Consider the following 24,614-nt stretch of genomic DNA (forward strand, 5'->3'; position numbering starts at 1 on the left):
CGTCTGGTAGAATTCCCCAGGGAAGCCATCAGGTCCAGGGCTCTTATTGTTGGGAGATTTTTGATCACTGATTCAATTTCTTCACTAGTTATGGGTCTGTTCAGATTTTCTATCTCTTCCCGTGTGAATTTTGGTAGTGAGTGTGTGTTTAGGAATTTATCCATTTCTTCTAGGTTGTCCAATTTGTTGGCATATAATTTTTCACAGTACTCCCTGATAATTGCTTGTATTTCTGAGGGGTTGGTTGTAATAAGTCCATTTTCATTCATGATTTTGTCTATTTGGGTGCTCTCTCTTTTCTTTTTGAGAAGCCTGGCTAGAGGTTTGTCAATTTTGTTTATTTTCTCAAAAAACCAACTCTTGGTTTCATTGATCTGTTCAATTGTTTCTTTGGTCTCTATGTTGGTTATTTCTGCTCCGATTTTTACTTTTTCTCTTCTTCTGCTGGGTTTGGGCCATTCTGTTGCTCTGCCTCTAGTTCCTTTAGGTGAGCTGTTAGATTTTGGACTTGCTCTTTTTCTAATTTCTTGAAATAGGCCTGGAGTGCAATGTACTTTCCTCTTAGGACTACCTTTGCCACATCCCATAGATTTTGGATTGTTGTTTTTCATTTTCATTTGTTTCCATATATTTTTTAATTTCCTCTTTAATTGCCTGATTGCAGGCCTCGTTTCCAGATCTCAGTCCACACACCTCATTGAAATTGCCCGAATTATAAACTCGCAGGCGAGCTCCTCAGAGCAGTTTCAAGCCTCTCGCCTTCCCCCTGGGGATCGAGCCAGAAGCCGCTGCTCCCGTCTCCTCCAGGTTGGGCTGGCGAACGAGAAGCAGTTTCACCCGGGGTCGCCTGGGACCAGTGTGTCCTGCCTAGGGTCAGCTGGACAGTAGGAACCCGGGTCCCTCTGTGTCCCTTCACCCAAAATATAAACTCGCGGGCAAATCTCTCAGAACAGTTTTGAGTCTTTTGCCTCCCCCTTAGGGATCCAGCTGAGCCAGAAGCACAAAGGCATGGCTGCCATGCATACCCTCCAGGTCGAGCTGGCAAACGGGGAGCAGTTTCACCCGGGGTCGCCTGGGACCAGTGTGTCCTGCCTAGGGTCAGCTGGACAGCAGGAAACTGGATCCCTCTGTGTCCCAAGCGGAGGTTTTTCTCTTCTCCAGCGACAGGGACAGTGTCTTGAGCAGTTTCGGCCACTCTTTTCTCCCCCCTAAACTCACTGTGGCTCCCTGCTGAGGGGGATCCCCCCCCCCCCCCCGTGTCTCTGGTCCCAGCCCGATTTTATCTTTCCCAGTTTGCACTCCTGCTAGAAGGTTTTCTCAGCGGACTCGGTCTCCTTTTCCTCCTAAACTCCTGGATTCTGTAAGGGTTCCTATGGCTTCAGGCCTTCTCCGTGTGAGATATGGGGGTGAGTGAAATGTATGGAGCTCCCTACTTCTCCACCATCTTGCCCTCTTCCCACTCACAAATTATTTTTAAAGAAAACAAATGAGAGGAAATTTATTCTATGAGATATTATTGTATATAATAAACCTACAATCATAAAACAGTCTGAGAGAAACACCAGAACAGATCATTTTTTCTTAACAAAACAAGAGTGAAATGTATACAAATAGACTCAAGTGTGTACTAGAGAGTGTTATATGGAAAAGCTAATATTTTAAATCAGTAAGAAATAATTATTTTTTTAAAAAAATAAAAGGCATTGGAATATCTAGATAACCTTTTAAAAATAAGATTAGGTGAGATTTCTATCACAAACAATCTACCAAAATAAAATACAGAAAACTTAAAGTGTTAAGGGTTTTAAAAATACACACAAACACATACATACAAGTATGCTACATAAATAAGTCCTATAAATCAATAAGAATAAGATGAACAATCCAATATGAAAATGGGCAAAAGATGTGAACAGCTACTTTGTAAAAAAAAAGATAGCCAAATGGCCAATAAGTATCTGTAAATGTGCTCAACATCATTAGTTATAAGGAAAATACAAATGAAAACTCCACTGAGAACCAACAAACCAGAACAGCCAACAGTAAAAGGCAAACATGCAAAGCACCTTGAACTCTTATGCATTGTGGTGAGAATGTATACTGGTACTACTATTTTGGGAAACTGTCTGGCAGTATCTATAAGGGCCAAATATGAGTCTATTCAACGACCCAGGAATCCTATACTCTGGTATATTCCAGAGAAATAAGCACTTATGTCCACCAAAAGACACATACCAAAAAAGTTCCAAGCTGTAAACAATCCAATGTCAACCAATATCAGCAGTTTGCAGTATAATCATACAATGGAATACTGCTCAGAAGTAATAAATAATATCCAACAAGAGTCATACTGCATGATGTTCAAAAGTCAGAGAAACTAAGCTATGGAAACACAGATTAGAACAGTACTTAACTGCTAAAATATAAAAACAGCCTATCTCTTGATCTGGATGGTGTATGCATGGATGGATACATACGTAAAAATTCATCAAGCTTTGGGGCACCTGGATGGCTCAGTCAGTTGAGTGTCTGACCTCAGCTCAGGTCATGATCTCGTGATTCACGGATTTCAGCCCCATATCTGGCTCTGTGCTGACAGTTCAGAGCCTGGAGCCTGCTTCAGATTCTGTGTCTCCCTCTCTCTTTGCCCTCCCACACTTGTGCTGCCTCTCTCTGTCTCTCAAAAATAAATAAACATTTTTAAAAAATCATCAAACTTCACAGTTTTGTGCACTTTACTCTATGGAAGTAAAAAAGAAATACATACATACTGAAAAGTACTAAAAGAAAATACAGTTGGGGAACATTTATGTTATCTTGAGAGACAGGGAAGGTCTCTGTAAGCATGACCAAAAGATAAAAACTACAAAGAGAAAAATGAATTTAACTTCATAAAAATAAAAAATATATAAAACTCTACATGGCAAACAAGACAGGAAACTTTATTTGCAATATTTGTATGTAATAAAAAATTAAAAATTTTAGTATATAGGAAGTTCTCACAAATCAATAAGGAAAAGAAAAGGGCATGACTAGGACATTTACCAAAAACAAAAACAAATAGCCATTAAACACATGAAAAGAATACAAATTAAAACAAGATACTATTTTTCACTTATCAGACAGGCAAAAATAAAATATATATACAGAATTAGTGTTGGTATTGAGAAATAGCACTCCAGTATATTAATGGTGGAGTCATAGAATGGCTCAACTTTTCTGAAGGACATTTTAAAATACAATACTTTCCAAAGACAATGGCTCAACTTTTCTGAAGGACATTTTAAAGTACAATACTTTCCAAAGACCAGAATGAGCACATTTCCTTAGCCAAGCAATTCCACAACTAAAAATTCATCTTAAAGAAAAAAACATGACAAATTTGTAAAATATCTGTACAATGATGGTCAATGCAGCACTGTTAAAAGCAACAAAATAAATTCATATAATAGATTACATATAAATTTTAAACTAGCTACTTTTTATGAAGCACATACAAACTAATTACATATATCATCTCATTTAGTTGTCACAAGAACTCTGAGAGCTATTACTCTATTCCCATTTTCATCTGAAGATGAGAAAACTGAGGATCAGATAAATAATGATATTTGCCCACCCTCAGCAGTCTAGGGAATGACAGATACTGAATTAGAGCAAACTCGGTCTGACTCCAAAAGCCAGTGTTCTTTAATTTAGATTTATTGACAAGGAAGAACATTTATACCACAGTGTTAAATGAAAATGTAGTTTATAGAACAGTTGCACAGTTTGATTCCATTTTGTAAAATATACACATAACTATAACTATTAGATGTATAGATTTGCAGGGGGAAATTCTACAAAGATATACATTAAAATGTTAATAAAAGTTATCCTTTGGGTGTTTGGGGAATTCAATTTTTTCTTTATGCTTGTTTTTCTTTTCTACAGTGAATAAATTTAAGTTATAAATAGAAAAACACATCTACAAAACCAATACCCCTTTGAAATTGTAAACTATAGCCTATCATCTTTTACTATAAATGCAGTCTATTTGCTCCACACATTTTTAAAAATGTTTTTATTTACTTTTGAGACAGAGAGAAAGTATGAGCTGGGGAGGAGCAAACAGAGAGGAGACAGTAACAGGAATGGAAGTGGGCTCTGCTCTGACAGCAGAGAGTCCAATGCTGGGCTCAAACTCATGAGCGGTAAGATCATGACCTGAGCAGAAGTCCGAGGCTTAGCCAACTGGGCCACCCAGGCGTCCCACTCCACACACTTTTAAATACATAAATGAGGCAGATCCTTCACATATTTATACTCAACAAACCCTTTGTGAGCACCTACTATGTTCTAGATACTGTTACATAAATGGTATTACTTCAGTGTACCTAGATTCTTTTTACTCCTAAGTGTGGCATCAATGGTACCCACTCTGCCTTTCATATCTTGATCACAATTATTTGCATTTGGATTTTAAGTGATATCTCTAATTATCGAATGCAATTAAACCCATACTAAAGGAATAGTTGGTATTATACTACCAATGGCTGGCCTGCCTCAGTGGCTTTAGGCTTTGAAGAGTCAGACAAATGTTTCATCACTTACCACCTCTGTACTGCCCTATTCCTGAAAGTAGAGGGCATACTGGCCTGGCGTGGATTCTTAACGTTTATTTCAAAACGGGAGGGCCAGATCTCAAAACCCAGCCCCCACCAGGTGCAAATTCCCCACTTGTTAAATATTTCTCCCCCCCCCCCCCCACGTTTCTTACTCCCTTTCTTTTTGGAACTCTAGGCCCTAATTCTTTCTGCTATGTCAGTTAAATGGGGGTGATTTTAGAACCCATTTCTCATTGGATCTCCTCTCTTTAGCCCTCCAGTCATGTATGTCTAATTCCGCAAAGCATACAAACAAAAAACACACCTTGGGGGTTCTCATAGCCCCGAGTTTCCACAGCCAGGGCAGCTCTACCCAAAAGGCAGGAAAACAGCTGCTCATCTGTCCTTGGAGACAAAGGACAGGATGAACCCGCAGCAACGAATGCTCAGAGGTGCGTGGTGGCGAAGGTGGGGAAGAGAGCAAACCTCTCCTGTCTACGCCTTATTGTGAGGAAAGATGCATCTGACTTTGCTAACACAGCTCTTAGAGGGACTAAACTCTTTCCTGGTACCACTGAAAACGGTACGGGCACTGTACAGGCAGGATTTTTAAATGGTTTAAAGAATTTAAAAGGAAAAAACACAGGGATTGGCCTCATCACTACAGTACCGCTTAGAGCCTAACGCAGAAGAGCATTTAGCAGGACCATTGACCTGCACAGTGCCCAGCACTAACACCATACCGGGAGCACCTGTGAATAGGCCGGAGCGGACGAAGCGCGGATCTGATTGGGTGGCAGCCCAGGGCGCAGTGCAGGTGCGCCTCCTCCGCGCCGTCCGCCGCCGCTACCTCGCTAACACGTGGCCCGCGATTAGAGGAGCGGTACCTGCGCGGTCCGGTTTCCGGCACCCGCCGGGAATCTTCACAAGAACGCTGCGAGTACCGCTCTGGGGCACCGATTCACAGAGCCCCGAGCCTAGTGGCTGGGCGGTGGCGACTGTCGCGTGTGGCTATCACCACTTCTCAGGAGAAGGGCGTCCGCCCGGCGCTCCTGGCCACACTGCTTGTAGGCGGACTCGGCACCCGCGGCTCTAGGCAGCCCCGACCTGGGCAGGGGTGGCGCCCGCGCACCCGAAAGAGCCTGCGCGCTCGGAGGCCAAACAAAGCCCGCGGGCAACGACGTTGCGCGCCCCTGATGGTCACCTAGGCGACCAGCTTGGCCCCACCCATTGCGTCTGGCAACCAAGACCAGCGAGGGCAGAAAATGGAAAAACTTCTCAAAGAGGCTCCTGAAGAGTCCTTGGAACCTAAAAGCACAACCAAGTCCCCAGATGACAGACGCACAGACAGCAAGGAAGACAACTGGGTGAGCCAGAATGAAGAAGAGGCAGATGACCAGACTGATCAAAGAAGGGCTGAGCAGCCTGCCCAAGGAGTGTCTGGACAGACTGACCACAAAGTATATGAACCCACTGGACGCCAAATATCTGATGAAGCTGATCTCAGAGCATCCAACCATGCTAATGTTGCTCAGGGTGGTACATTTGATCAGGATGACCAAAGAATGTATGAGAAGACCTCTGGCCAACCCCATCATGACAGCCAGGTGTCTCTTCTGCATGGACAAAGAACTTCTGTACATATTGAACGCAGAATGTCCAACCAGACTGAAGGAAGATCTTCTGAACAGATTGACAATAAGTTGTCTAACCAGTCCAACCAAGCACCTTCTGGACAGATTGACCACCAAATGTCCAGCCAAGCTGAGCAAAGAACTTCTGAACAGACTGAGGGCAGATTGTCCGGCCTGGTTGAACGAAGAAGTTCTGAACAGACTGAGGGCAGATTGTCTGGCTTGGTTGAACAAAGAACTTCTGAACAGATTGGCTATAGACCATCTAACCAAGTTGACCCCAGAACGTCTATAAAGACTCACCACAAAGTGTACGAGGAAGCTATTGAACTAGCAGCTGAACAGCAAACTGCTGACCAGGCTGACAGTAGTGCTCATCACCTTACAGTGAATAAGACTGACTCTGGCGATGATTACAAGGTTGACCACTTAATGGGTGAAAAGAATTACTCCAGAAAGGACTATCTGGCAGACGATGAAGCACCTGGCCAGTACAATGGCAGAATATTGACCCGATTTGGTGACAGCAAGGAGAACAAAAAGGCTGAATTCAGAGTAGAACCCTGCAAATTTGAGGCCAGAAGAATAGACCATGACAGTTCCTGGGTTTCAGCTGAAACTGACACAGAAAGTGTAACCGATCTGCAAGCATTTGACTTATTTGATGCCAGATTCTCCAGTAATTTCCAAGCAAAAGACCAAGTCTATTCCCAAAGATTTCCCTCTATCTCATCCAAGCTGGACTATGTCTTTGGTCAAGAGAAAACTAAAGCCATAGAAACCAAACCTGTAGGTTAAAGGGGCATTTGATACCACCTGGGAAATCGGAGGCCAAGCCAGGGGTTTGTTGTGGTGGCATGGGGGCAGGACAGGAAGAAGGCACAGGTTGGATCAAAGACAAGGAATAAACCTACACATTACAGTTTATTCGGGAAGGGCAGGGGATTTGGGAAGGGCAGGAGAAGGGGGGGAATAGATAGGTTGCCTCCTCTGCTACTGGAAGGCCATTCAGAAAGGATCAATGAACAAATATTCATGAGTCTTGGTTCTGCTGCCTACTCTGTCATTTCCCTTCTCTGGGCTTCTACCAAAGGAAAGGAATTTGGAGTCAATTGGAGATCCCTGTGAAGGGAAAATTATTTGAAGTAGATTGGAGATGCCTAAGGTAGTTTCCAGGACTTGAGGTGCATTATATTGTCAGGAGGATCAGCCAGGTTTGTCATCGTAATCTTATCTTGAATTCCTGGTATCCAGGTTCCATCAACACCAGATTCCACTGATAAACAGCAACAATAACAACAAAGCTTCCTGGGGTTTTTCAATTTATTAAAGACTCTCTGGGGTGGGGGTGGGGGGTATATTTCTATTGCAGGATGATATTCCAGAATCATATTTCCAAGAAGGAAAGAGATCTCTTGGATACGGTCAGACTTATAGGGGGCAATTCCCTCCTATTGTATATGAAGATCCTTATCAAGTTGCACTACGATACATGGAGAAACACCACATTCTGCAAATATTTCAGGTAAATCTCTCAATCCCTTTCTTTAAGAGTGAGTTTTATAGTAATTACAAGGTAACAAACAAACTTGGACCTGGCTTTTAGAGGTACAGGAATGGGCCTTTGTTATAAAGGGGATATAATCTCATTGAGAAGTCAATAAATGCACTAAGATGTATTTAACCAAAAGTAGTAAATGATAAACACCAAAGAATGTTATTTACCATAATGCGAAGCCCTTCAGAGGGATTAGAGATCAGGCAGGTTAGTTGATATGGAAAAATATGGCCAAGGGTTAGAGTTTGACTCAGACTGGGAAGGAAGGACAAAATATTGGCAATTGAGAGAAAAAAGCTTTTTCAGTCAGGTGTGTAATACTTTCAAAAGATAACCAACCTGTGACCATCTAAAACTCTGCATTGTTTAGGGGGGAAAAGAAGTAGTGAAAAGTTGTTTTTAATTCTTGAAATTACAAATCTTATTTTTTTATTGTTTTTAATGTTTTCATTTATTTCTGAGAGAGAGACAGCATGAGCAGGGGAGGGTCAGAGAGAGAGGGAGACACAGAATCTGAAGCAGGCTCCAGGCTCTGAGCTAGCTGTCAGCACAGAGCCCGATGCGGGGCTTGAACCCATGAACCGTGAGATCATGTCCTGAGCCAAAGTCTGACGCTCAACCGACTGAACCACCCAGACGCCCCAAAATTATAAATCTTATTGACCTCCAGATATGGGGCTGGAGCCTCTTTTAAAGTATGAACTTTCCTTGGCCAATATAGAATTGTAAGAGATTATTACATTTATAACATATTTGGGTTTTGGTGGGCTGTTTTTGTTTTCATTTGCCTGACATGTTTATTTTTATGTTAATATCATTAACCAACAAGGCACATGTGTGTATATTCTAACAGTGTACATGTAGTAACTTTGTGGTTAGAAACGTGGAAAGTAAGAATGACCCACCTCAGGTGAAAACATTTAAACTAGGAAAAAAATCCATTTTAACTGGAAAAGCTTAAGTTTAAAGAAATAGGATGTAGGGGCGCCTGGGTGGCTTAGTCGGTTAAGCGTCCGACTTTCGCTTAGGTCATGATCTCGCGGTTCGTGGGTTCGAGCCCCGCATCGGGCTCTGTGCTGACTGCCAACTCAGAGCCTGGAGCCTGTTTCAGAGTCTGTGACTCCCTCTCTCTGACCCTCCCCTGCTCATGCTGTCTCGATCTCTCTCTCTCTCTCTCCTAGAAATAAATTTAAAAAAATTAAAAAAAATTTTTAATAAAAAAACGATAAAAAAATAAAAAAGAAATAGGATGTAGAAGCAAGAGCACAAATTATGCAATCTGTTAGCCCAAAGCTCCACCTAACTCTGCCATCTTTGTGATTTGAAGAAAATTAATAAACAGCAAATCTCCATTTCCTCATATAAAACAGAGAGGAGTGATTTTACTTCATTAACCCTGCTCTATGCCTTTTCTTTCTTAAAATGTCTTTCTGTGGGGGAGTGCTAATGGCTGGGTTTTCTGGCTTTAATCAAAGAACTACTCATTATTAAACTGAAGGATGAAAGCTATTGAAGAGAGTACGATTCAAATCATTCTATAATTTTCTTCATATGTCAAGGAAAAATAATACTTGTGAATGTAATGTTATTGTAAGAAAAATTAGTTATCAAATATGTGATCAATAGAAACATATGAAATACATCATTGGCATGGTACATTTAATGGATGTTAAATATTTTATACCTGAAACTTGCCCCATTGTTATTCCCTGCAAATGAGAATTCTGCTTACTTTATTTTAATGTTTTGGTTTATTAAACAACAACAAAGTATGGAAGTGAATTTCTAAAGTTTTGTCTATGTTTTCTCATTTATCGTTTCAAACACTAAATATGTTTTTCACCTTTTAGAATCAGAGGACTCACAGGGAACATGCTATGTAAAGATATATAGTGTTTTTAATTTATTCAAAAGGCTTTTCTTTTGAATAAAGATAAGGGATTAATTCACTAATTTCTCAGTCTAGCAAAATCGGAATTCTCAAAACAAAAACTTTCTCCAAAACTGTCTCAGTACCTGTTTGATCTTGGAAGCTAGAAAAGTATCCATTGCTGTTATTACTAAATTATTATTCCTCTAAATTTTACCATCAGGCAAATGCCTGATTTTATCAGTAGTAAGAAAGTAATTTGTCACTTTATAGAGATACATGAAGGCTATGGTGCATACTAGGTCAGTGCATGAGATTGCTTCACATACAACGTGACCACATTACTTTAGTTCACAACCATAATGCCACACCTCATGTTCTCTCTCAGCAGATCACTGAAAACTTAGTCTATGAAAAGCCAGAGGACCCCCTGAGTTTTATGCTGTACAAGGTATGGAATAGGAGAAAAAGAAAACCTTTTAACTCTATTGTAAAATGTAGCACACGTACACATGTATAAAACAAAACACGTACAACTAACTGGATTATCATAAAGGGACCACTTTAATTTTTTTAATATTTATTTTTGAGGGAGAGAGAGAGAGCTCATGCACAAGTGAGGAAGGGGCAGAAAGAGGGAGACACAGAATCTCAAACAGGCTCCAGGAGGCTCCGAGCTGTCAGCACAGAGCCTGATGCAGGCTTTAATCTTGAACCTTGAGATCATGTCCTGAGTCAAAGTTGGATGCTTAACTGACTGAGCCACCCAGGGGCCCCAACGGAGCACTTTTATTTTTTTACTTTATTTTATTTTTTTCTTAAATAGTTCATTGTCCCAACGGAGCACTTTTAAAGCGTTGAATGCTAATGTCTTTTTAGCATTCGCTATTCTGATGGATTAATAGTAATCACTGCAACTTCAAGCTTCTTTTTCCTGATTACTAAGGCAGTTGCATACCTTTTCATTTGTCTATTGGCCATTTTGAAATATTTCTTTTTCTATGGTATTTTTTGTCTTTTTCTTACTCATTTATAACAGGCTCTCATTCCTTCTGACTTCCAACTGGGTTAACCCGACGGGAAAACCTAGAGGAAGATTGGAAGGAGGAAAGAAGGTGAGATCAAGTTTATTTCCCTGGGCTTTTCCTTTATGATCTGTCTTGAGCTGTCTGGAGGTCATTGCTCCTCTCAAGGCATCTTTTTACATGACTCTTCGCTTCTGAATTCCAGTAATGTCCTCTCCTCTTGACCTTCGAGGTTAAGAGGTTAGCTCCACTTTTACTGGCTTTGGATTATTGCGTTATCTCCTGTGACTCCCCTATACCTAATTCTTTTAAATGCCAGTGTATTTTTCACTGCGTACATTATAATTTTTGTAGTTTCATCCCTAGGAGTTTAGCTGGTGTCTTTTCTAGAATGTTGATGTCTCTACTTTACTTTTTTTTTTTTTAATGTTTGTTTATTTTGAGAGAGAGAGAACAGGGGAAAGGGCAGAGAGAGAGAGGGAGACACAGAATCCGAAGCAGGATCCATGCTCTGAGCCATCAACACAGAGCCCGATGTGGGGCTTGAACTCACAAGCCATAAGATCATGACCTAAGCCAAAGTCAGACGCTCAACCCATTGAGCCACCCAGGTGCTCCTCTACTTTACTTTTTAAACAGAGAATGCAGTTATAATAACTTTTAATTTTCCTGCTTCTTTGTATGCCTAGTAATTTTTTATTGAGATATAACTGACACAGGATATTATATTAGTTGTAGGTATATGCCTGGTAATTTTTGATTGATGTAAGATAATTATGAGTTTTGCCTTGGTGGGTGCTAGATTTTGTTGTTGTTGTTGTTGTCTTGTAAATGTTCTGGGACTTTATTTTGGGGCCTAGCTAATTTACTTGGAAATAGCTTGATCTTTTCAGATTTTGCTTTTAGGATTTTTTTTAGAGTGAAGCAGATCAATTTTCAGTCTAGGGCTAATTATTCCCCACTACTGAGGCAAGATTCTTTTGAGTATTCTACCCAATGCCCCACGAATCATGAGGTTTTCCAGTTCAACTGGTGGTAATAGGCACTATTCCTGGTTTGGTTCTTTCCATGGCGTCTGGTAGTTTTCTCATATATGTGCAAGGGATTACTTGAAGGGGACCTTCTACAGATTTATGGAGTTCTTTCTGTACCATTCTCTCCTCTCTGGCACTCTTCCCTGTGAACCATAACTGTCTTAATTTCCCTAGGATCTCAGCTCCATCGTCTCAACTCAAGGGTCTGCAGGGCTCCTGTTGGGTTCTCTTTTCCTACACACTAAGGCCAGGAAATTTTCTGAAAACAGTAAGGTACATGCACATTTATAATTATTATATCTTTCTGATTAATTAACTCTTTTATCATTATGAAATGTCCATCTTTCTCCTTGGTTATATTCTTTGCCTTGAGGTTTATTTATTGAAGTTTATTCTCCCTCATATTAATATAGCCAGTCCAGCCTTACAATTTACTTGGTATATATTTTTTTACCCATTTATTTGCAACCTATCAATGTTTTATATTGAAATTGTGTCTCTTGTAAGTACCACATAGTTGGGTCTTTCTTATCTTATATGATAATCTCTGCTTTTTAACTGAACTATTTAGAACAAGGGTAGGCAAACTATGGGCCAACTGTTTTTAAATGGCCCAAAAGCTAAGAGAGAATTTACCCTTTTAAAGTGGTTGAATTCGGGTGCTGGGGGGCTCAGTCTGTTAAGCGTCCAACTTTGGCTCAGGTCATGGTTTCAGGATTCTGAGTTTGAGCCTCGTGTTGGGCTCTGTGCTAACGGCTCAGAGCCTGGAGGCTGCATCAGATTCTGTCTGTCTGTCTGTCTATCTCTCTCTCTCTCTCTGCTCTTCCCCACTCATGTTCTGTCTCTCTGCGTCTCTCAAAACTGAATAAATGTTAAAAAAAAAAAAAAGACAAAATAAAGTGGTTGAAGGAGGAGGAGGGGGAGGAGGAGAAAAAAAAAAGAGAAGGCAAAGGAAGAAAGAGAAGAAAGTAAGTGAAAGAAGGGGAAAGGGGAGGGGAATTCAGCAGCAGCAACAGATAGTTTGTGTCCTGCAATGCCTAAAATGTGTATTATTCAGCTCTTTTCAGAAAGTTTGCCAACTCCTGGTTTAAACCATTAGTGTTTAACCTAATTATCAGTATGGTTGAATTTAGAGCTCTCATTTTATTATTTTTCTTTTTATCTCTTATTCTTCTGTTCTTCTTTTATTGCCTTCTCTTGGATTATTTGAATAGTTTTAGTATTCTACTTTAATTTAGGTATTGACTTTTAGCTTATACCTATTATTTTTTACTGATCACTCTAGGAGTTACATCTATATCCCTAACTTTTCACAGTTCATTTATTTATTTTGTTTGTTTGTTTGTTTTAAGGAACTTAAGAGGAAAATGTAATCTTTTACATTTATCCAGATAATTGCTATTTCTATTGTTCTTCCTTCATTTGTGAATTTCCATGTTTCTCTCTGAAATTATTTCATTTCAGCCTGAAAAACTTCTTTCAGCCCTTTTTGTATTGCTGCTGGCAGAGAACAGTCTTGGTTTTACTTTATCTGAAAATCTATTACACATTCTTGTAGAAAATTTTTGCTGGATATAGAATTCTGAATTGACTTGTCCAGCTCTTAAAAATGTAGTTTCCTTACTTCCTGGCCTTCATAGTTTTGGAGGAGAAATCCACAATCATCCAAATTGTGATCCCCTGTAGATAGTGTCCCATTTTTTACTGGCTTCCTTCACAATCTTGTCATTATCTTTAGTTTCCAGAAGTTTTATCATGGTATTCATTGGAATTCATGATTTTGGGGGTTAGCGGAGCTGCTTGAATCTTTATTTTAAGGATTTTAAATTTTATTTATTTATTCATCTATTTAGAGAGCGCACAAGCTGGGGAGAGGCAGAGAGAGAAGGAAACAAATGGGTGGCTCAGTTGGTTAAGTGTCCAACTCTTGATTTCATCTGAGGTTATGACTTCATCGTTTGTTAGAGTGAGCCCCACATTGGGCTCTGCCCTGACAGTGCTGAGCCTGCTTGGGATTCTCTCTCTCTCCCACTCTCTATCCCTCCCTGACTCACTCACATGTGATCTCTCAAAAAACACACTTAGAAAACCTAGAATGTACAACCCATTTCAAGTGGAAAAGATTATTTTCCTTCTTCCTTTTTGATTTGGTTGCCTTTTATTTCTTTGCCTTGCCTAATTGCTCAGGCTAGGACTTCCAGTACTATGTTCAAGTGGCAACAATGGGTATTTTTGCCTTGTTCCTGATCTTAGAGGAAAAGCTTTTAGGTTTTCACCACTGAGTATGGTGTTGGCTGTGGGTCTTTCATAGATGGCCTTTATTTTGTTGAGGTAACTTCCTTCTATTCCTATTTTGTTGAGAGTTATTCTCACGAGAGGATGCTAAATTTTGTCAAATGCCTTTTCTGGATCTATTAAGACAATCATGTGATTTTTATCCTTTATTTTGTGAATGTGGTATATCACATTAATTGATTTTAAATCATAGTACATAGCTGTTATTGGCAGGATTCGTTTTTTTAAGTTTATTTTTTTTTAAATGTTTTATTTATTTCTAGGAGAGAGAGAGAGCGAGACAGCGTGAACAGGGGAGGGTCAGAGAGAGAGGGAGTCACAGACTGAAACAGGCTCCAGGATCTGAGCTGGCAGTCAGCACAGAGCCTGACGCGGGGCTCGAACCCACAAACCGCGAGATCATGACCTAAGCGAAAGTCGGACGCTTAACCGACTAAGCCACCCAGGCGCCCCTTAAGTTTATTTATTTTGAGAGAGAGACAGAAAGTATAAGTGGGGGAGGAGCAGAGAGCAGGAGAGAGAGAATCCCAAGCAGGCTCCATGCTGTCGGCTCAGAGCCTGACACAGGGCTCGATCTCATGAAGTGTGAGACCATGAACTGAGCTGAAATCAAGAGTTAGGTGCTTAACTGACTGAGCCACTAGTTACCCCTGCAGGATTTGTTTTTTTAAGTGCTTACTCTTGCGTATGGAAGGCAGATCTTACTTTTTTGTATAAAACATATACATTTAAGGTTTTATCACAGAAGTTTAACTATGTGGTATTTTCACTTATTTAGTTCAAAATAGTTTCTAATTTTCATCATTTTCTTCTTCAACTCATGGGTTTAGAGACATTATTTATATAGATTATTAAATACTGGATTTTCTAATTTCCCATTGGTTAATGATTTCTAAGCCAATTGTGCTTCATTCATATAACAAGATTTCAAATATTTGAAATGTGGTTTTTTTTTTTTTTTGCTTTATGATGCAACATATGGTTAATTGTTAATGAATTATTTGGAATTGAAAAAAACTTATTCTGAAGTTATTAGGAAGTATTTAAAATATATCTATAAGATCAAGTTTGCTAAATATGCTGTTTATGTCTTCCAATATGATTGTCAATTTGCCTGTCTCCTATAGTTCTGTTAAGTTATGCTGTGTGTATGTAGTTAAGGTTATGTTATTAGGTACATATGAATTGGAATTCTTATATCTTTCTTTTAAATTGACCTATTTATCACTAAGAGATATAACATGAACTTTAACTACTTTTCTCAATATTGTTAAAGCTATACCAGATTTATTTCAGTCAATGTTTAAATGATATATATTTTTCCGTCCTTATTACTTTTAACTTGACTGTTGTTAAGTTTTAGATGCCTTATAAATTTTTATCATTATTTAAATCTGACAAACTTTTAATTTAGCTCATATATATTTGTTGTTATTAGAGATATGTGTGAATTTACATCTATTGTCCAACCATATGCTATTTATTGGTTCTACCTGTTCTATTTCTTTTCCTCTACTTTTTGCCTTCCTTTTTTAATTTTTCTATTAGTTTAGAAGTTATACACTCTTAATTTTTTTTGATGTCCCATTAGGATGATTTCAAAATGTAATAGACTTTATATTCTTAGAGTAGTTTTGGGGTTTGCATAAAAATTGAGCAGAAAGCCCAGTGAGTTCCATTCACTCCCTTCTCTTTTCCCAATTTTCTACCTCTAGTTTCCCCTATATTGACACCTTGAATTAGTGTGCTACAGTTCTTACAGTGATGAGCCAATATTGATACATTATTATTTGCTGGAGTCCATGTTTTATGTTAGGATTCTCTCTTTGTGTCATGAATTCTATAGGTTTTGGCAAATGTGTATGATATGTATCTAAAATTACAGTGTCAAACAGAAGAGAGTCACTGTCATAATAATTCTTTTCAATATTTTTAATAGTTCCCCTAGAAATTACAACAGGTATTCTTGACTTATCAAAGTCTAAGTTATTTGTACTTGGTCAGTAGAAGGACTTTTGTATTTTAAATTTCTATATATTTTAATACCACAAGATACAGTAATTCTAAGTTGTCCAAAATTGCAAGTGGAAAAAAATTCTTTTTCATTCTCCTCAGGTACAGGAAATGATAGAAAACAGAGACAAATGTGAAACCTACAAAGAATAAATTTCTCCTCAACATTCTCCTCAGTATCAACACTATGTTCTGTTTCTTGCTCTGAAAAATGATTTTTGAATCGTCATTGGAAGTGAATCTGCCTAAATATGTTCTTAATTTTTAAGTAAAAGTCTATAAGCTATCCACTTCAAAAATTCATGTAATAGTTAGAGATACCTCAGGCTAATCATGCAAAATATATACGTGTAATACTTATCCATGCCTTGATATTTCGATACTCATTCCTCCAAAGCACTGCACGATAACAAGTTCACAAATCCCAAAGAGGACCAAGAAAAGAATATTAGCAATTTACATGTAGTTCTCATAAAGCATACAACTCTATCATGTCTCTGAGCTGTGGATAAAATTTTCAAGCAAAAAATATGTGGAAAATAATTTTTAACAGCACTTTTTTCCTCTCTTAATGAAAGGTGATTGTTGTCATCTCTTTTTTCCTTGTTTCTTAATACCTCCAACATATTTTTACTATTTTCCTCTTTGACCTCATCTGTTATATTCTGCCATTAGTGGATGTGATTTAATCTAATCCTAGAGATACCTCTCTTCTGATTTTTAACCTACAGCAAAATTCAAACATGTTATACTACTATGTACACACCTGTGAGAGGGCAGAATCCCACTTCCTCAATACCTTTATCCTTTGAAGAGTATCCACACTGTATGGAATGTGTAGCCAGTAAAACTGGTATTTAAATGCAAAAAGCCTTTACATAGTCTGTCTGGTATGAGAAGATCTGCCTAGCATTCATAACTGAGATGACCATCTACTACTATTTTTTAAAGCTGAACCTGTTGTTTAATTTCTCTTTTAACATTAAAGCAGAATTGATTCTTTATACTGTTTAACTGCTGACTTGATATAATTATGTGGTTGCATTGCAATGAATTAAATTTCCGTTTGAACAATCAAGTACAAATCCTACTTTTTTTATACCTGCATGTCATTTCTAATAATTATACTAAAAAAATCTCCTAATAACTTCAGAATTTTATTAAACTCCTTTAGTTGCCCACAAAATGTGCATGTGCTTAGACTCCATTAATGTTCTCCCCTCAGATAAGGAAACTGTCTGTTGATTGCGGGCTAGCAAAACCAGGTGAATGTGGATAACCTATGGGGAAAGTTTGAGTGATGTGACTGAGGTTGTAATTCATCAGCTGGTGGAACAAAATAACCCAAAGATTGAAGGGCCAACACTATTACTGGTGATTGAAAAGTTGGATATTATCATTAACTTCTGAAATTAAGTATTAAATTTAGTTCACTGGTTTTCAGCCCAAATACCAGAGAGCTTTGATATATTTCCCAAAGCAGAACACTTCAGACCAGACCATCCCAGTCATCCAGCACTTCTTATTAGCTTTCTCTGTGATATGTTTCACAAGTGTCATTTTGACCTTTTGCGGTGAGGCAGTAGACCAGAGGGGATGAGCTTGGTATGGTCCCTTGGTCCTGTCTAAAAACATTTGATTGAAAGGAGAAAGAAGAAAATGGGAGATTAAGCCTCACTTTCAGTGACTCAGGCTCCCTACTAAAAGAGCTACCTACAGTCGGTCAAGTGTCCGACTTAAGCTCAGGTCATGATCTCACGGTTCGTGAGTTTGAGCCCCACGTCGGGCTCTGTGCTGACAGCTAGCTCAGAGCCTGGAGACTGCTTCAGATTCTGTGTCTCCCTCTCTCTGACCCTCCCCTGCTCAGGCTGTCTCTCTCTCTCAGAAATAAATTTTTAAAAATACATTAAAATTTTTTAAATAAAAAAATAAATAAAAGAGCTACCTAGTGTAGGAAATCAATCAACTAAAAGTATATTCAGTTTTTAGTCCCTAAGTGGTAAGAAGTAATCCCAGGCCCAGAGTAAACACCAAAGGTGAGAATCTGGGTGGAAAGACCTGCAAGCTAGGAAGGGAAGTGGAGTCTTAGAAAAGGCCTTTCCAAGAGTAAAACTAACAGAGGACATGGCTGGCCATGTGGAAGAAAAATGTTAATGGGGAATAAAAGTTTCAGTGTCAAAACAAAAAGATATGATATCCCTTGAAGGAATCCTCCAAGGATGCTTCTGAAGAAGGAGTTACTCCTATAGATATGAGGTGTAAGTGTTCCAAGCTCTAAATGAGATAATATGTAAAAGCACTTAGAACAGTGCCTGGCACTGTTAGCTCTTATTTTAGTGGTATTATTATCAACAGTATTAATATTCCATTTTACCTGAGCAATCCTAATGACTCTTCCTCACTGTATTCCCTACCACCCTGATCTCACAGTAACAGAAAGTAAAGCTACTAGACCAGTTTTCCTAGCCCTATCCCCTCCCCTCTTCGATTTAAAGAATAAATGTGACATCATCCATCATTAGGAAAATGGAAATCGAAACCAAGATGAGATACCACTTCACACTCACTGGGATGGCTGTAATCAAAAAGACAAACAAACAGCAAGTGTTGAGAAAGATGTGGAGAAATTAGAACACTCATACGCAGTTGGGAGAAATGTAAAATGGTGTAGCCACTTTGAAAACAGTCTGGCAATTCTTCAGAAAGTTAAATGTTGTATTATCATGTGACTCAGCAATTCCACACCTAGGTATATACCTAAGACAACTGAAAGTATGCAGCCTATTTTTACACAAATTTGTACATGAGTGTTCCTAACAGCATTCATAATAACCAAAAGGTAGAAGCAAAGCAAAATGTCCAGCAAGTGATCAATGGATTTTAAAAATGTGATAATTGGGCACCTGAGTGGCTCACTTGTTAAGCATCTGACTTAGGCTCAGGTCATGATCTCTCATTTTGTGAGTTCGAGCCCCACATCAGATGAGCTCAAGCCCCGCTTCAGATGAACACGAACTGCTTCAAGTGAGCCCCACTCCCCTCCACCCTCTCTCTCTCACTCCCCCTTCTCTCCACCCCTTATGGGATTCTGTCTCTTTCTCTCTCTCTCTGCCCCTTGCTCACTTGCGCCCTCTATGTCTCTCTCAAAAAATTAAAAATAAAAATGATAAGCAACAGATGAATGGATAAATAAAATATGGTATATTTTACATACATAGTAAATACAATAGAATATTATTCAGCCTTATAAAGAAGGAAATTGTGACATGCTACAATATGGATGAACCTTAAGGACATTATGCTAAGTGACATAAGCAAGTCAAAAAAAGGCAAATATTTTATGATTCCACTTACATAAGTTATCTAAAGTAGTTCACATTTATAGAAAGTAAAATGATGGTTATCAGGGGGGAGGAGAAACTAGGCATAGAGTTGTTTACTAGGCATAGAGTTAACAGTTCTGCAAGATGGAAAAGGTCTGGAGGTCTGTTGCACAACAATGTGAATGAATGTACTTAATACCACTGAACTGTAAATTTAAAAATGGTTATGGTAGTCAACAATATGTTACATGTTTTTACAATTTTAAAAAATGAAAAATGAAAAAAGTGACATGTGCATACAATGGAACATTACTTAGTTATAAAAAGGAATGAAGTACAGATACATGACTATGACTTAGCTGAACCTTGAAAACATTCTGCTAAGTGAAAGAAGCCAGACATAAAAGACCATACATTATATGATCCCATACATGTGTAATATCAAGCATAGGCAAATCCATAGAGATGGAAAGTAGATTAGTGGATGTCAGAGGCAGAGGAGAGAAGGTAATGGGGAGTGAATGCAATGAGTAGGAGGTTTCTTTTGGGGGTGATGAAAATGTTCTGGAATTAGATAGTAGTAATGGTACACACCTCTGTTCTAAAAAGCACCGAATTATACACTTCAAAGGGTGAATTTTGTGGTATGTGAATTATACATCAATAAAACTGTTCTAAGAAGTATCCCCCCTGACTTAGTTAAGTGTCTGGTCTTTGGTTCTTGATTTTGGCTCAGGTCATGATCTCATGGTTTGTGGGTTCGAGCGCCTGGTTGGCTCCATGCTGACAGCACCAGAGCCTACTTGGAATTCTCTCTCCTTCTCTTTCTGCCCCTCCCCCACTCGTGCACACACTCTTTCTCTCTCAAAATAAATAAGTACTCAAAAAACAAAAATCAACTTTCAAAAAAATAATGCTGTTCTAAAAAAAGAATAAATGTGGACATTAATATTTTTAAGTCCACTTTATGACAGAAGTGAGTGAAAAAGAATAGCTATGAAACTCAGAAACATTATAAACAGGAATACCCGAGTCTTCAGGAGAATTAGCCTATTTCTTCCATTCTCTACAAATTCCTTTGTTTTACTGTTTGGTATTTTGCAAATGCTTTATTTTTTTTTTTTAAATTAGCTTCCTATTATTTTGCACACGAGCATATATGTGTGTCTAGCTTTATTGAGACAATTGATGTATAACATTGTGTTAGGCGTACAATGTAATGATTATAGATATATGTGTATACTGTGAAATGATTTCCACAATAAACCCTCCTATCATTTCTTATTCTCTAACTAACTTATTCTCAGTTTTACTCTCTCACTCTCTTCTACCTACCTTCTTTTTCTCTTATGTAATCAATGTGTATATATATGTGTGTGTGTGTGTGCATGTGGGGGGGTGTACACACACACAATTAGGTCTGCTGATGTTTTTGTGATCATGTGTCTAGATATATTTTTGAGTACAGAGGTGTGGACAAGAATGGTTCCAAATATCTGTGTATCTATGCTTGAATCTTCACATCAGTTGTTTGGTTGGGAACATCATAAGGCTAAAACTCAGAGGGAATTGTGTTTTTTATGAGTGCCAAGCAGTACTGGTATGCCAGTGCCTTATCATGCTCTCAAAAGGTTAGTTTTTTTCTTGTACCATTGGCAGAATTTGCAACACACTAACATCAGAGAGCGGTAGTGTGGCCTGTTGTTATGAACACATAGGATTCCAACAGGCAGAGCTAAGTTGTCTGCGTAATTCTGTGTTTTTTTTTTTTTAAAGAAAAAGCATTTCTTCTCAAACTCCATTAAGATTATAGTAAACATTTACAGAAAGAAGCAAATCCATCTTGATACTCAAAGCAGGAGGGAGAGAAACCAGAGATTTTTGTGATTTCTGAAAACAGAAAGCAAATAGGGCAGATAAATCAGAACAGAAGTTCCACCTCAAAACCCACAAAGATGGCTCAGTGGAGGGACAAGATATTTTTCCAGGCAGAGCCTCAGAGATTCTAAATGCAGTATGGGCAGATACGAGGAAAGGGCGTGAGCTGGGAGTAAAAAAGAACTCCTCCCTGATGACCTTTACAGTCTGTTTCAGTCACCTACTACCAGAGCCACACCTGTCATTACCAAAACTGCTCCACAGTGAAATCACTCATATAGTCAAATTACACTTCTTGAAATGACACTGAACCTGGAGAATTCTATGAAGAAGATTTGTGTCTGGGCAGCCGGGTGGCTTAGTTGGTAAAGTGTCCAACCCTTGATCTGGGCTCAGGTCTTGATCTCAGGTTTGTGAGTTCAAGCCTTGCATTGGGCTTCATGCTTGGCATAGAGACTACTTAAAAAAAGAAAAGATTTGTGTCAAAAATTTATATTGAGAAGAAAGTGAGGAGAATTTTCAACCTCAAAAATGTCCAACCACAGATTGATTACAACATATCTATACAATTAATGTTGCTGTAATTTCTGTTTGATTATCTGGATAAGTATAGTTGGATCTATCCCAAATCATATAATACACATATACATACATAACTATATGCATATACATATAAAGAGTTAAGTAGAGAAAGAAACAGACTGACAGAAGTAAAAGAATAGGAAAATATAAAATCTTGAGTCAGAAAGCCTTTTTAAAGCATAATGCCAAAGTGAAAATCATTAATGAAAATATATAATTGACATGAAATATTTTAAATGTATGAAAAAATGGCAGAGCAATATCCTAAGTATATAACAACTTCCCTCAAATCAACTTTTTAACAACTTTTTAAAATTTACTTATTTATTTTTTAATTTCTATCCAAGTTAGTTAGCACGTAGTGCTATAATGATTTCAAGAGTAGATTCCAGCGATTCATCCCCTATGTATCCCAAGTGTCATCACTAATGCCCTTTACTCATTTAACCCATCCCCCCACCTACAATCCCTCCAGCAACCCTCAGTTTGTTCTCTGTATTTGAGTCTCTTATGTTGTGTCCCCCTCCTTGTTTTTATATTATTTTTGTTTTGCTTCCTTATGTTCATCTGTTTTGTATCTTAAATTCCTCATATGAGTGAAATCATATGATACCCACAAATCAATTTTTAAAACCATAAATACTCCCAGTCAAAGAAAAAGGCCAAGAACATGAGTGGGAAATTTATTGAAGAAAACATGTAAATAACCAAAGAAACATAAATTAAAACAAAAATTAGATACCACTTAAATATTTTCTATAGACAAAAAAAATTTTTTTAAATGCTTATTTGAGAGAGAGAGAACAAGTGGGGGAGAGGAAGAAAGATAGGGAGAGAATCTTAAGCAGGCTTCTTGCTGCCATCAGAGAACTGCTTATGGGGTTCAATCCCAGGAACTGCAAAATCATGACCAGAGCCGAAACAAGAGTTGTATGCTTAACGAATAGCTACCCAGATGCCCCTAGGAAAAGAAAAAATTTAAAGATGGCACACCTAACCTGTCTAAAAGTACAGATAAATGGGCTCTTTCTTACACTGTTTGGGGATTATACATTTTACCACCTCTCTGGAATGCAACTGAATCACACTAATTTAAATGATTGATTGATTATATATTTATCAAGAGAGGGAGTGTGCACATGCAAATGCGGGTGAATGAACAGAAAGAGGGAGAGAATCTTCAGCAGTCTCCACACCCACTGTGGAGCGCAACAAGGGGATAGATCTTAGGATAGTGAGATTATGACCTGAGTAGAAATCAAGTCTACTGAGCCACCCAGGCACCCTAAATCCAAACACTTTAAAACAAATATGCCCTTCAGTCAGAAATTGTAATTCTAGGAATTTACACTAAGGAAATAATGAAACATGTTTAAAAATTGATACATAAGAATATTCTCCATGGGACACCTGGGTGGCTCAGTTAAGTGTCTGACTCTTGATTTTGGCTCAGGTCATGATCTCACAGTTTTGGAGTTTGAACTTCATATTGAGCTATATGCTGATAGCACAGAATCTGCTTGGGATTCTCTCTCTCTGCCCATCCCCTGCTCACTCTCTCTCTCTCTCTCTCTCTCAAAGTGAATAAATAAACTAAGAAAAAAGAAGAAGAAGAAGATTATCCATCCACAACATTATTTATAATATTGAAAAATTAAAAATTTGAATGTTCAACCTTTGGGATTCAGTTAAATACATAATAGCATATTCATATGCAAGATATAATACATCCACCAAAATTATGTTATAGAATAATCCCATAGGGAAATGTCTACACGATATTATAAATGAAAATAACTGGTTTAGAAGATTGTAAATAAGTTATGATCCCAATTACATGGAGGAAAATTTAAAGATCAGAAGTACCTTAAGGGGAGGAATTTTGTCTGCTTAATGCCTGCTATAACAGTACCTGATAAATAATAGTACCTCAAATAGTTCCTGAATGAATGATTCTACACCAAAATGCTTACTGTATTTATTACTAGATAAGGAGGTATAGTTATTTTTATTTTCTACAATGGACATGCATTCATTTTGTTACCCAAATAAAATAATGATTTTTATTTTTAGAGCAGAGAATAATTTAGGACAACGTAAAGAAATGCAGATACTTTCATAGAACTGGCACTTTGGCTACACACTTTTGTCTCTTCTCAAGCTCTATTTAATGCAATGGGTTCCCCCCCGCCACCCGCCCCAAGACAAATAGATCTAATTCACCTAAACCTCCCAAATCAGAAACTCATTCATTCATTTTAAACTATTCTAGTTTCAGTGAAGCAGCAAAGGCAGAGGAAGAAAAAAACAACCAATAAATAAACAAGGAAATACCAGCCTGATTATTTTTATGATGGAAACAAAATGTGTTTATATGAGAGGAAGTAACAGGAATGGAGAGGGCAGGCTACGCTAGGAAGAGACATCAGGAAAGGCTTCTCAGAGGAATCAGGAGCAGAGCTGCACATGAAGAATGACAAAGAGGAACCAGTAGGGGACACGGATTTCCACCACAGGGACTGGAAAGCCAATGTGGTTGGAGCACACATAGGATGAAATTAGTACCTAAGAAGTTGGAGAATACATGAGCAACTTATAAGCCATGGTGAGGAGCTTGGATCCTACTCTTGAACACAAAGGGAAGCCACTGAACCATTTTAAGGAGGGGGAACAACAAAGTCTGGTTTACCGTCTTAAACATTCTCAGGACACTTGGGTTTAACAGGGTAGCTTTAAATCGCATCACAGAATTTTCTGAGCCTAATGTCTAGTAAGACAAAACTAAAAAATCAGAAGTATATTTACTTACTAAATAT

General features: G+C 38.3%; 1 protein-coding gene and 1 long non-coding RNA gene across 5 annotated transcripts in view; one reads left to right on the forward strand and one right to left on the reverse strand.

The window, feature by feature from the left end:
- Window positions 1-5,816, reverse strand: part of LOC120223117 — a 32,266-nt gene extending 26,450 nt beyond the window's left edge. The window contains exon 1 of the long non-coding RNA XR_005526205.1: window positions 5,474-5,816. This is a non-coding gene — a long non-coding RNA (uncharacterized LOC120223117). The remainder of the gene's footprint in view (window positions 1-5,473) is intronic.
- Window positions 5,808-24,095, forward strand: TEX55 (testis expressed 55). 4 transcript variants are annotated; one of them, XM_039221156.1, is made up of 5 exons: window positions 5,808-7,009; window positions 7,593-7,745; window positions 10,037-10,099; window positions 11,882-11,980; window positions 16,118-16,244. In XM_039221156.1, exons 1-5 carry the CDS (start codon window positions 5,852-5,854, stop codon window positions 16,166-16,168), a joined length of 1,524 nt encoding a protein of 507 aa, XP_039077087.1. In that variant the 5' UTR covers window positions 5,808-5,851; the 3' UTR covers window positions 16,169-16,244. The 4 variants fall into 4 exon arrangements, with proteins under 4 accessions (XP_039077087.1, XP_039077088.1, XP_039077090.1 ...); XM_039221157.1 differs by having other exon boundaries at window positions 10,040-10,099; XM_039221159.1 differs by lacking the exons at window positions 11,882-11,980; window positions 16,118-16,244 and adding an exon at window positions 24,071-24,095.
- Window positions 24,096-24,614: the final 519 nt, after the last annotated feature.

This window comes from Hyaena hyaena, unplaced genomic scaffold (assembly GCF_003009895.1).
Source record: "Hyaena hyaena isolate Hyena2069 unplaced genomic scaffold, ASM300989v1 scaffold_961, whole genome shotgun sequence".
In the NCBI taxonomy this organism is placed as follows: domain Eukaryota; kingdom Metazoa; phylum Chordata; class Mammalia; order Carnivora; family Hyaenidae; genus Hyaena; species Hyaena hyaena.